The 12,352-nt window shown below is 40.2% G+C and overlaps 1 protein-coding gene across 1 annotated transcript in view; it reads right to left on the reverse strand.

Moving 5' to 3' along the window:
* Positions 1-880: 880 nt before the first annotated feature.
* TAF15 (TATA-box binding protein associated factor 15) overlaps positions 881-12,352 on the reverse strand; it is an 87,806-nt gene continuing 76,334 nt past the window's right edge. Inside the window, exons 8-16 of the mRNA XM_077296270.1 lie at positions 7,992-8,026; positions 5,578-5,610; positions 5,389-5,495; positions 5,068-5,197; positions 4,838-4,948; positions 4,522-4,615; positions 4,356-4,435; positions 3,900-4,014; positions 881-1,148 (exon numbers count right to left, since the gene is read on the reverse strand). Of these exons, the coding sequence (XP_077152385.1) occupies positions 1,109-1,148; positions 3,900-4,014; positions 4,356-4,435; positions 4,522-4,615; positions 4,838-4,948; positions 5,068-5,197; positions 5,389-5,495; positions 5,578-5,610; positions 7,992-8,026 (745 nt within the window). The 3' untranslated portion in view covers positions 881-1,108. The remainder of the gene's footprint in view (positions 1,149-3,899; positions 4,015-4,355; positions 4,436-4,521; positions 4,616-4,837; positions 4,949-5,067; positions 5,198-5,388; positions 5,496-5,577; positions 5,611-7,991; positions 8,027-12,352) is intronic.

A 12,352-nucleotide genomic window follows, 5' to 3' on the forward strand; every position in this document is an offset into this window, starting at 1 on the left:
GAACTCATCTGGAAGTTCTTCTGCCGCACCCAGAAGTGACGTATGCGGCTGCGATCTGAGCGTAGAGCCACGTCCATCGCCGGCAGAGCTCCCGCTCAACTGGGCGCATGGCTGAGGAACCCCTTTTCGGGGGGTGTCTGCCCCAGACCTTGACAGGTGGAAGGAGAATGGACCCTTGATCCCCTAAGGTAAACCAGGAAGCGCCGAAGCTCCAACCCTGACCTTCCACATCTTCTCTTGTGTGTGTCCTTACAGGGACAGGAAAAACACTGTGTGGGTGGGAGGGGTCTTTTAACCTCAGGTGTTTCCTGTCCATATAAGGACGGACAACCTTCACGGTGCTGTCAGGAGGGACGTCGTGGAAAAGCCAATATCAGAGGCAGTATGTATATAAATTGAGCAGATGAATAATACATGTGCTCACCCTGACGAAGGACAGAGCTTCTCAGAAACACATTGGATTATAGGTGAATGTAGCATTCAACCATCGTTGTGACGTGTCAAAGGAATCGAAAGCTCAATTTTGGAAAGGATGAGATTTGTGGAAGGTGCTACAAGCCATAGCATCATCCACATACATTCCGTGTACCTGTACAGGAGATTAAACACTTTGGACACCATCACTTTGGGCTTACTGGCTGTGAACAGATTGGTTAATCCTTGGCTCTATGTGATCATTAACCTTATGTGTATCACATTATATTAGCCTGTACTGTCATTTTGCGTGAATAGTCTTAACTATAAATCACCGGACATTTTAAATAACAGCCATTTTCTTTGTTACTGTTTGCAATTTATTTACAAACTTTGCTTTGAGACAATTGCACAATGTGATTTCATGGGAATAAATGATCTAAAAAAAAAAAAAAAAACACAAACGCCTAAAAAGAAGTCATTTTATTGTATTACAAAAACACTTATTTGGCAATAGTTTATAATATTTGTCGAATTGAAGAAACAGGGGCAGCGTTCAGTAATTTTATCAATTTTTAGGAACAAAAAAACAACCTCACATTTCTGGGAAAGAATAAAACAAAAATCAAACTTGTGACTTAATTCTAAGCACTCTGATGCCATGTAAAGCTGAAGACCGGAAAGTAACATCAAGCTAGTAAGGCCGGTTGCGCTGGTCATTTCTAAAGTCATTCCTAAAATGAGAAGAACATAAAATTGTAAGGGTTGTCAATGTAATCTGCAGCTCAGATATGCATTTCACTTTTAAGACCATTAATATTATTGGGAAACGTTACCCAAATATTGGCTTTACTCCCTTTGTGAGCTAGACTGCCTTTTTGATAGCCTAGGCTGTTTGAAAAATATTATATACTACGACTGCTATATAAAACGTGTGCCATTAGCTCCTGCCTAAAAGGTAAACTACTACACATGAAGCAACTGCTGCTCAGATAATAAAAGGGAACCTGTCACCAGTTTTGGCTGATATGAATTATAAACTGCAGGTTCCCTTTAACCCCTTCACTCCCGGAGCTTTTTTTGTTTTTCGCTCCCTTTCTTTCCAGAGCCGTAACTTTTTTATTTTTCCGTCAATATGGCCACGTGAGGGCTTATTTTTTGTGGGACGAGGTGTACTTTTGAACGATACCATTGGTTTTACCATGTCATGTAACAGAAAACAGGAAAAAATTCCAAGTGCGATGAAATTGCAAAAAAAAAAAGTGCAATCCCACACTTGTTTTTTGTTTGGCTTTTTTGCTAGGTTTACTAAATGCTAAAACTGACCTGCCATTATGATTCTCTAGGTCATTACGAGTTCATAGACAACAAACATGTCTAGGTTCTCTTATCTAAGTGGTAAATTTTTTTTCCAAAGTTTGCTTAAAAAAAAAAAAAATATTGCGCAATTTTCCGATAACTGTAGCGTCTCCATTTTTCATGATCTGGGGTTGGGTGAGGGCTTATTTTTTGCGTGCCGAGCTGGTTTTTAATGATACCATTTTGGTGCAGATAAGTTATTTTGATCGCACGTTACTGCTTACTGCATTGTAATGCAATGTCGCGACGGCAAAAAAAAAAGTAATTTTGCCATTTTGATTTTTTTTCTCGCTACGCAGTTTAGCGATCAGGTTAATCTTTTTTTATTGATAGATCGGGCGATTCCAAATATGTGTAGGTTTGAATTTTTTTTATTGTTTTATTTTGATTGGGGTGAAAGGGTGGTGATTTGAACTTTTATATTTTTTTTAATATTTTTAAACACTTTAATTTTGGCATGCTTCAATAGCCTCCATGGGAGGCTAGAAGCATGCACTACTCAATCGCTTCTGATACATAGAGGTGATGCACAGATCACCTCTATGCAGCAGAATTGCAGGCTTGCTATCAGCGCCGACTACAGGGTGGCGCTCATAGCAACCTTTCATCAACAACCATAGAGGTCTCAAGCAGACCTCTGGTTGTGATGGCAATGCACCGATGACCCCCGATCACGTGACGGGTGTCAGCAGTGCGAGTACTTGCGGCCGGGAGCACTTGTTAAATGCTGCTATCTAGAGTTTGACAGCGGCATTTAACTAGTTAATAGGAGTGGGCAGATCGTGATTCTGCCCGCGCCTATTGCGGGCACATGTCACCTGTTCAAAACAGCTGACATGTCCCAGCTTTGATGCGGGCTCACCGCCGGAGCCCACCTCAAAGCGGGGGATACTGCCAGCTGACGTACTATTCCGTCAGCTGGCAGAAAGGGGTTAAAAGCTTTTCATCTTGTTAAATTGCAAATTGCTCATAAAAACAGAACACTGCAATTTACCCCAAATAAAATAATACTCTTATAAGAATGTTCGTTTTTGCAGTTTATCAGCGGTGGCAGGCCTAGTTAGAAACGTGCTTGCAAGTGCAGCTCTGAAGCTGGTTGGATAGCTAGATACAGCTTTTGCTCCTCTGATGCTGCAGGGGCAAAGGTTTGCAGTATTGGAGACAGTACTTCAAACATGCCGCCGGTCCGAACTGATTATTAAGAGACAAGCCCTTTAAGCATTTCACACTAAACTGTATGAAATCATTCCTATGGGTATTAGGGTTGTGTGGATACCCAACATGTATAGTTTGTGAGGTGTATGCATTCCTCATTGCTACATTTATTTTATTTAAGGGTGCCTTTTTAAATTGCATTTAAAAAAATTCTTATAGTTGTTACAGGAAGAAAAAAAATTTGTCTGCTGTGCCACAAGACACTTGCAGACACCCAGAAATGTTTTTACCCAATACAACGTGCAACCTAAAAGGGAAATCAGCATTGAGAAATTGCTTCTGCCTTTAAAAAGGAGTATTCCCATCTCCAAGGTTCTACCTCAATATGTAGTAGGTGTAGTAATAATATTAGCAAATACCTCCAATTAGAAATGTAGTATAGTTTTTCTGATTCACTATGTCTTTCCTCATGTACAGGCATTACAGGACCTCAGGTATCGATGGTTGCAACCACTAGTAATTAAGGCAACACTATATCAGTGGTGTAACCATGGTTACCTAAGGCGCTGCAATGACTGCACATGAGGATAGACAGTATCAGAAGAACTGTACTACATTACTAATTGGATGTATTTGCCATTATTACTATTATACCTACTACATATAGGGGATAGGATCTTGGAGATGGGAATACCCCTTTAATGCATCCATGTCACTGAAGACATGGATGCATTATAAAAAAAAAAAGTCAGTCAAAGGCCATACAAATGCCCATCCAATGTGCTGTCCCTTCTTCAGTTTGTTTTTTTTTTGCATTCAAGAAAAAAATGGTAAAAACTAACCTAAAGCAAAAAAAAAAAAAAAAAAAAACGATTTGAAGGAGACCTGAAATTAGGTAATTATTGCTAGCCTCCCATATATTTAGACAAGATTCAGAGGATCAGAATTGATAAATATATTGGCATAATCACCTGCCACCCATCTTGCCTCCATAGCCTCCTCTGTCACCGCCCCGTCCACGTCCTCTGTAGCCTCTGTCTCCACCAAACCCGCCTCGATCTCCACCATACCCACCTCTTCCACGATCTGTGGAACAAGGAAAACAAAGATTTTACTAAAGCAACATTACAAGATTATTAAAAATACCGCTTGAACATTTGGCAAACAATGAGCATAATATATTTTTTCTAATGTATAACATGAAGGAAAGCTTTACTTATGTCATGTATTTCAGTGTATTTAATATAAATGCATAAAAATGTCCAAGTTTTATTGCCTGCCAGGGTACATTCAAACGTCAGTCATTACAGTTTTTGAAGCGATTTTGTGAAGATTGCCATAAAGAATTAGATATTTTATGCACATACTGCAGTCATAAGTGTCGGTGTTTACTTACATTTACACTTTGTATGCGAAAAAGAACTAACCTTGTCTAGAATCTTCTGGTCTGGGTTCACTGCACTGGTTACAAGAATCTCTTCTGGCAAAGTTCATGTTTCCACAAGAACTGGAATTCACAAAGACATTGCTTTTTAACATACAAATTTAAAAATAAATAAATGTTTGATATGTTCTTTAATACAAAAGGCTTACGGATTTGGGCACAGCCAGTCTCCACCTTGTGGTGCACCACTACCCCCTCTGAAAGAGCCACGGCCTCCACCAAAACCACCACCACCCCTATGACCTAAGGAAAAAACATTTATATACTGTAAGGGAATAATCCATTACTTGCAAATGAGCAACATAAACATAAGTGAATGGACAGTACGACCCTGGTCCATAGGACAGGTCAGCATTATGGAGCTGCTGTATAGGAGTCCTGTGAGCCTTCCTACAGCCAAACATTTAGTCCACTTAAAGCAAGAACTAGAATCAAAAGTCTGAGGCTTATATACCACACGCTTACCACCACCTCTTCGACCGCCTCCTCCACCACCACCTGCTCCTCCTCCTCTCATAAATTCAGGACGCCGAGTAGCAAAGGAGACTTTGATTGAATTTCCCATAAATTCTTTTCCTGTGTGAAGAGTGTAGTAAGCCACCTTAGATAATTCACAGGCTGCACAATCTAGATAGGAGTGTACATATTACGTTTGCAGAGAAAATATTGCCAAGAATAAGCAAAATGTATCTTACCATCAAACCAGTCAATGGCTGCTTTGGCTGAAGGAGGGTCATCAAATGAAACAGTAGCTTCTCCTTTAGACTTGCCCGTTTCCTTGTCAGTATAAAGGTTTATCATCGGCTTTCCAGTCTTCTTGTTAATCTGCAAACAGCGTATGTGTAATTCAGAGTTCATTAAACTGGGATAACCTTCACCATTGAATCCTCAGTTTTGAATAAACTTGATTTTATAGCATTCGACTATACAGTGATGAAGCTTTATTAGCCTGTTTAAGGGAGTTGTTTGCTATCAGTATATGGATCCGTATAACACGGTGCATTTCCCACTCTTACCTTTATGATCCCAATTTGTTTGAAGTAGTCGGCCACTTGATCTGGAGATGCATCTTCAGCAAGTCCTTGCACAAATATTGTATTATTGTCCGAATTGTCCTGATTGTCTTGAACATAAAAACAACTACATTAATATCAGTCTTGTGGGAAGTTATGTTTAAACTCCCTATGTATATAAAATAGTCTTACCTGACTCAGGCTTATTACCATAATCCTTAGAGCCTGAAAAAGTACAAAACAAAGTATTTGGAACATGTTACAGAAGTAGGTGAGATTTCTGAAATTGACTTCCAGTGTTAAAAATTCATACATTTGTAGTTACCCAATACCTGCAATTCTTAATCTGTTAAATATGAGGGAACCCCTGGCTCAATATTTTTCACTTTTTTTGCCCTTTTCTACCATAAATTTGCTAGGTATAGGAACAAGCATTCTTTAATCCTCTTCTAAACTATATTCTGATTTAGATGATATGACCATTTGTTAAGCATCTTTGCTGTGAAAGTGACAGTTCTTCCTGTTGTGCATTGGGGGACCCTGGTTGGGAAACACTGCCCTTATATATAACCTAAGGGACAATAAAACTGCAAGTTTATTGTGAAAGTGCAATTAAAAAGTGAATTTCACAATTCTATTGCAGTGTAAACATGCTGCCAATCACCTGATGGACAAGCGAAATTCAGCATAAAAGGATCATTGTTCTCGGCTCCTGTGTAAACAGGACTCACACTGCCAAGACCAATGGCACCCCATGTACACTAAGCAATAAGTATAGATTGCTTGCACGCATCATCTAACTTGATCTGTTTGTGAAAACACGCAAACGACTGCTGATCGTTAGAAGTTAACCGATCTGTGTAAACAGACCCTTAGTCTTCCTGCAGCCCACACAAAACTCCCCCCACTAAAATGGATAGTTTGGTTGGAACAACATATTACCTACACACAGAAAAGGTGATAATGGATATAACAATAGGGGAAAGAGAGGGGGTCCAACCTCAGAGACCCCTAATCATTCCCAGAACAGAAGTCTTGTTGATGGGACTGCCACACAGACAGCTTTACTTGGGTATCTGTCACTCCATTACCAACTGAATGGAGAAGTTGACAGTACATCTGATTCGGTCAATCAGTAGGGGTCTCTGCCTACCGACTCTCACAACAGGCTGGTAGTTGTGACCTTGTGAGCATTAGTGCCAACCACTACAAAACCCATCTCCGTGCCATGCACGCAGCTTACTAAAACAGTACTAGATACAGTTTTGTATTTTGCTTTTTTATGCATGACTGAACATTTATGAATCATAGAGAACAGTCTTAGGCAGCCAAAAAGTGTATATATGAATTAATGACTTCATGGGATTCTCTGACGTAGCAGTGTGATTCTGGCTGCATATACAACTATTACTGATTACTAGTAAGCAATGAACATTCAGCTTACTAAATGGCTGCCATAGCTATGCATTACAGCACATGGTCGCTGGCTTTCATTCAATGTATACTGCAATCACTTTTACTGAAAGAGAAAATCTTATCCTTAATAATGGATGACCTCTGGTCCCGTCAGCATCGCAACATATTTTAGCAAGGACAGAGAAATTGGATTATAAATAGTCGCATATTGAGGGCACATGCACAGCAGACATTTCTGCTGCAGATTTTGTTGCCCGAAAGCTGCACATTCCACCATGTCTATTGCAAAGGGTAAAATCCGCTCCGTCCCCTCACCATCACCGGAGCTGTAGGTACCCTCTAACATACCGTATCTCCCTCTCCATTACCCTGTAGGCTGTAAGCCCGCAATTGCTGGGCGTTCTCCCCTCTGTACCTGTGTCACTGGGATTTATTTATAGTGTGCATCAATTGTGCTATAAAAATCTGCAGTATAAATTAACATACGGTACCATTTCAAAGTCATAAAATGGTCAATTTACACTGAAGAAATTCTTCAGATTGAGATTTATTTTTTTTTTAAATTCCACAACCAATCAGCACTGCTACTACATTTTGCTGTGAATTTTCCATCTGGGGACAAGTGGAGAATCCGCTGCCTGTGCCCTTTCATGTGCATGTACACCAATACTGCCTTCTTGAGCAAGAATATCTGAAAATTTCAAGTTAGATGCTACATTTTATAGAAACAACTAACAACTCAAAAGATATAACAAAAGTATCATGGTTTTCCACACTTTTTTTAATTTACCGTATGTGGCAAAAAGCTCAAATTAGGAAGCATCTGGTCTGTGTTCTTAATGGGTTAGACACACAGAAGAAAACCACCATGGTAGCCTTCTTGTATAGAACCTAGGATTATTTTTCTCTCCTATTAAGTTCAGTGGAAACTTGCCACAACAATATAAACAGCAACTGATCGGGCAGGGGACTGAGCAGCAGATTAAGAGCAGTGAGAAAAACTTGCTATATCTGAGGGTTGGAAGTGTTTCTTCATAGTCCTTACCATAGAAGCAGTCCGCACACTTGCCTTCTGAATGTATCTTTGCACACATATAAAACAGCATTTATTACTGGCCTGAAACAAGTTGAGGAGTCCTGTTCAATGCAACAGGAATTCCACCGAAAGGATCTATTTTCTTGGCACTTACCACCAAAATTTTTGAAGTCACCTCGGTCGCCACCGCTGCGGAGGAAAAAGTGGAGACATGATTTTTTTGCCCCCCTTCACCACAAAGGGCTGTTGAACTCAAACCCCAAGCTGCCGTCTAGACCAGTGTAGCTTCCCTTTTAAAACCCCATATACACGGTTATGGAAAAACAAAGACTTTACCCATTTTTAAAGAAGTTCTCCAGGATTAATGAATTCTGCACACTTCCACAAAGGTTACGTACCCAATGGATTTTGTTGGGTGAATGAGGCAGATTTACCATACATGTTACATTGCACATGGTGATCTGCAGTATAGTTTGACATGTGAAACTTAATTCTCCATCTGCAGCACAACAATTTAAGCTGTGGATTTTCACAGCACAAAATCCGCTGCATATACGTCTTGTGGGGACATAAACTTAATGTTGCAGGAAAACTTGAAAGTGATAGTGATCTCCATTCGCTATTTTAAGGGGTATGTGCACGTGTGATCATGTTAATAAAATTTGGTAATTTGGCTGGCCAGAACTCTGAGCATAACAGGGATTTTTTTTTTAAACACTTGGAAATGTGATAAAAACTACTTCATCAATCCTCAGGCTGCTCCTGTAGCGATGACTGGCTTCGGCAGTCATGTTTGCATGTATATCACGTGACCGCTGAAATGACAAGCGCTCCAGGATCAGTGGGAATTGTTATTTTAAACACATTTTCAGTCATTAATCAATTTTCTTTTTTTCCTCAATACTCCTATTAAAATCACATACACTGGAGAATATCTTTAAGGGTTGAAAAGTTAAAATCATTATTACCTTCCAAACTCTGGAAAGTCAGGCCAGTCAAGTGTAAGTAAAGCACTATATAGGGAAAACCTAGTCACATTTTTTAAAATGCCCTATAGTTCAAATCCTCATCATTTTCAATATTTCCATGAGCATTATTGCTTATGAATAGAAGCAGCTTCCCTTATACTGAGGACCTAACCACATTCTTACCTTTAATGTAGCACTTGTTACTAATATTATTCACTCAAAGGAAGCAGAGCTATGGGAAATAGTAAGGAAGTGAAAACTTGGATTAAAGGGAACCTGTCAGCTGATTCATGCTGTGTAAAACACAGTCAAAATGAATCAGACACCAACTTAATTATTGTATACATGTATGTTCTACTCTGAAAGGCTGCCGATTCAGGAAAACATACTGAAAGCGCCAGCCGGGGGTTATACATCTTGGATGACAGGTCACCGACATATGTCCCAGCTGGCTTCTCCTTGCCTGCTTCCTAAGACAAACTTGTCTCTCCGTACACACTGTAGAAATTCACGATCAGCAGAAGGTAGTGTTCACACAGGCAATGCGGTTTTGTCCAAACATGTGCAGTTTTATTGCTTTCATAAAACTCAAAAGGTATTCATAACCAAAAAAGGCCTCTTCTGGGCACAAAAGAATAACAGAAAATAAATAGTTCATTCAACTGCACATGTGTGTCAGTGTAGGCTCACCCGAATAGATTGTAGTTCTTTCTCCCAGGGAAAACTTTTTCACCTTCTGTTTGAGCTCTAGCCGCTTCCAGCACTGATAGAAGTTCCAGTTCAACTCCATGCATACTTCACACTGAACAGGGTTACTCTGCAGCTCCAACACACAGACTGCTCAGCTTCCCTAGCTGCCACATGCAATCTCCATACAGAGAGACTCTCACCCCCAGCTCACATTTTGGCTGGTCGCTCACCAGTTGTTCAACACACTCCACTATGCTCAACATCCCCAACAGACAGAGCTCTCAAGTGAACACGTGCCCTAGTTCTTAGTCAAAGCTGGTCAGGTGCATCTAATAACTACCTGCAGTGTCAGAATTTAACCCAGTCCAAATCTGGCTTTGCTACAACACACATGGTGACAGACCTTTCAGTCTAGGAGAGTGATGCAGCAAGAAGCCAGACATGACATACCTAAGACTACTTACTTGAGTATAAGCAGAGATTTTCAGCCCATTTTTGGGGGGCTGAAAGTCCCCCTCTCGGCTTATACTCGAGTCATACCCAGGGGTCGGCAGGGGAGGAGGAGCTGTCTAATTATACTCACATGCTCCTGGCGCGGTCCCTGCAGGTCCCTGGCTCCCCAGCTTCTTCCTGTACTGAGCGGTCACATGGTACCACTCATTACAGTAATGAGTATGCTGCTCCACCTCCCATAGGGGTGGAGCCGCATATTTATTACTGTAATGAGCGGTAACGGTGACCGCTCAGTACAGGAAGAAGCTGCGGCGCCGGGGAAGTAGGTACTACACCGCGCCACGAGCAGGCGAGTATAATGGGGAGGGGAGCACTGCGCGATATTCACCTGCTCCCCGTTCCAGGCGCTGCTCCGTCTTCAGCGTCTTCTGCAGTGACGCTCAGGTAAGAGAGTGCACGCCCTCTGCCTGAACATCAGTGCAGAAGACGCTGAATGAAGATGGAGCGGCACCGGAACGAAGTCAGGTGAGTACTGAAAGTGCCGGGGGCCTGAGCGACGGAGAGGTATGTAATTTTTTATTTTTTTTTTTAAATCGCAGCAACAGCAAATGGGGCAAGTGTCTGTATGTAGCATCTTATGGGGCCATAATCAACGTTTGTGCAGGATTATATGGGGCAAATATCTTTATGGAACATCTTATGGGGCCATAATTAACGTTTGTGCAGCACTATATGGGGCAAGTGTCTGTATGGAGCATCTTATGGGGCCATAATCAAGGTTTGTGCAGCACTATATAGGGCAAATATCTTTACGGAGCATCTTATGGGGCCATAATCAACATTTGTGCAGCATTATATTGGGCAAATGTGTCTATGGAGCATCTTATGGGGCCATTATTAACCTTTATGCAGGATTATATGGGGCGTATTTTAATATGGGGCCATCAAACTTTATGGAGCATTATATGGGGCTCCTGATTCACTATGGATATTCAAAAACACTTAACCTACTGATGTCTTAATTTTACTTTTATTGGTATCTATTTTTACTTTTGACACTTACCGGTAGCTGCTGCATTTCCCACCCTAGGCTTATACTCGAGTCATTAAGTTTTCCCAGTTTTTTGTGGCAAAATTAGGGGGCGTCGGCTTATACTCGGGTCGGCTTATACTCGAGTATATACGGTATTTATCCCTGGCACCTCATCCTCAACTGGCTTTTAAAGAATTTTTACATGTTCAGTATTTGGTCAATATTTTACATCAGCATCTGTAAGCCAAAAGCAAAAGGGGAACAATGAGAGGGAAAGTATAATAGAAACATGTCAACACTTCAGTATTTTTCACCCACTCCTGGTTTTGGTTACACATATTGAGGTAAAATACTGACCAAATACTGAACCTGTGAAAATGGCCTTTCAGAGGAAAAAGTATGTCTGCAATAATGGAGCTGGATCTCTGATTAATGCTACCCTTTTTGGATCCCTTTAATAAGTTGTGCAAGTTTTCATGACTATGATTAACTCTGTGTGGCTCAGACTTCTCAAAACAAGAATTTTAAGCATTTTGCCTTTTTTTCTTTCAAGCTTCCTACTATATAATTAAATACTCCCATGCACGTGCACATAACTCATTAATTGCCTTGAGAACATTTTTTTTTTTTTAGTCAGGAAATTACTTAGGGCTTGTCCACACGCTGCGTTTTTTTCCCCCATGGACAAGTCCTCCCTAACCCCTTCAAAAAAAAAAAAATATATCATTTTACAGTTCCAGCAAAGTAAATGAGAATTCTGAATTTTCATGTACACACTGACTTTTTCCATGCAAATTTGAACCATCAAAGCAATTTTTAAAACCTGCAGCATGTCTACTTTTAACCATTTTCAAATGAATGGGGAAAAGCACAAGTAAAAATGCATAAAAAATCTGCACCAAATATTCAAATGTGTGCACATACCCTAATCAGTAAGGCGGTGGGCAATAAAATATTGCCAGAGGCTTTTTTTTGCATTTTCAATTCCAACTTTACGTACTTTTAATTCAAAATGATACTAACAGGAGTGGAAAATGGATATGAAATATTTGAACTGTGCATTATGAATTATATTCTCTTACTTTTTAAATTATTAAGTATTATATAATGCGATGGTCTTTAGGTAAATTCTGTAGTATTACTTGCCTCAAATAGTACTTTATTTTCTCATAAATAGATTCTAGTGTCTGATGAAGGTCTCTTGCATGACTGAAACATCACAGTAATCAGTGGATTGCACGGCTGTACTACAATAAACTTTTCTTCAGTTGCATCTATTCTTTGAGTATCGGGTTCTTTGGATTATAGATGGTCATGTGCTAGAAGTACCTTGATCCTGTTGCTATGAAAAGTTTTAACTATGTTATTCTT

Source organism: Ranitomeya variabilis, chromosome 3, assembly GCF_051348905.1.
Source record: "Ranitomeya variabilis isolate aRanVar5 chromosome 3, aRanVar5.hap1, whole genome shotgun sequence".
Taxonomy (NCBI): domain Eukaryota; kingdom Metazoa; phylum Chordata; class Amphibia; order Anura; family Dendrobatidae; genus Ranitomeya; species Ranitomeya variabilis.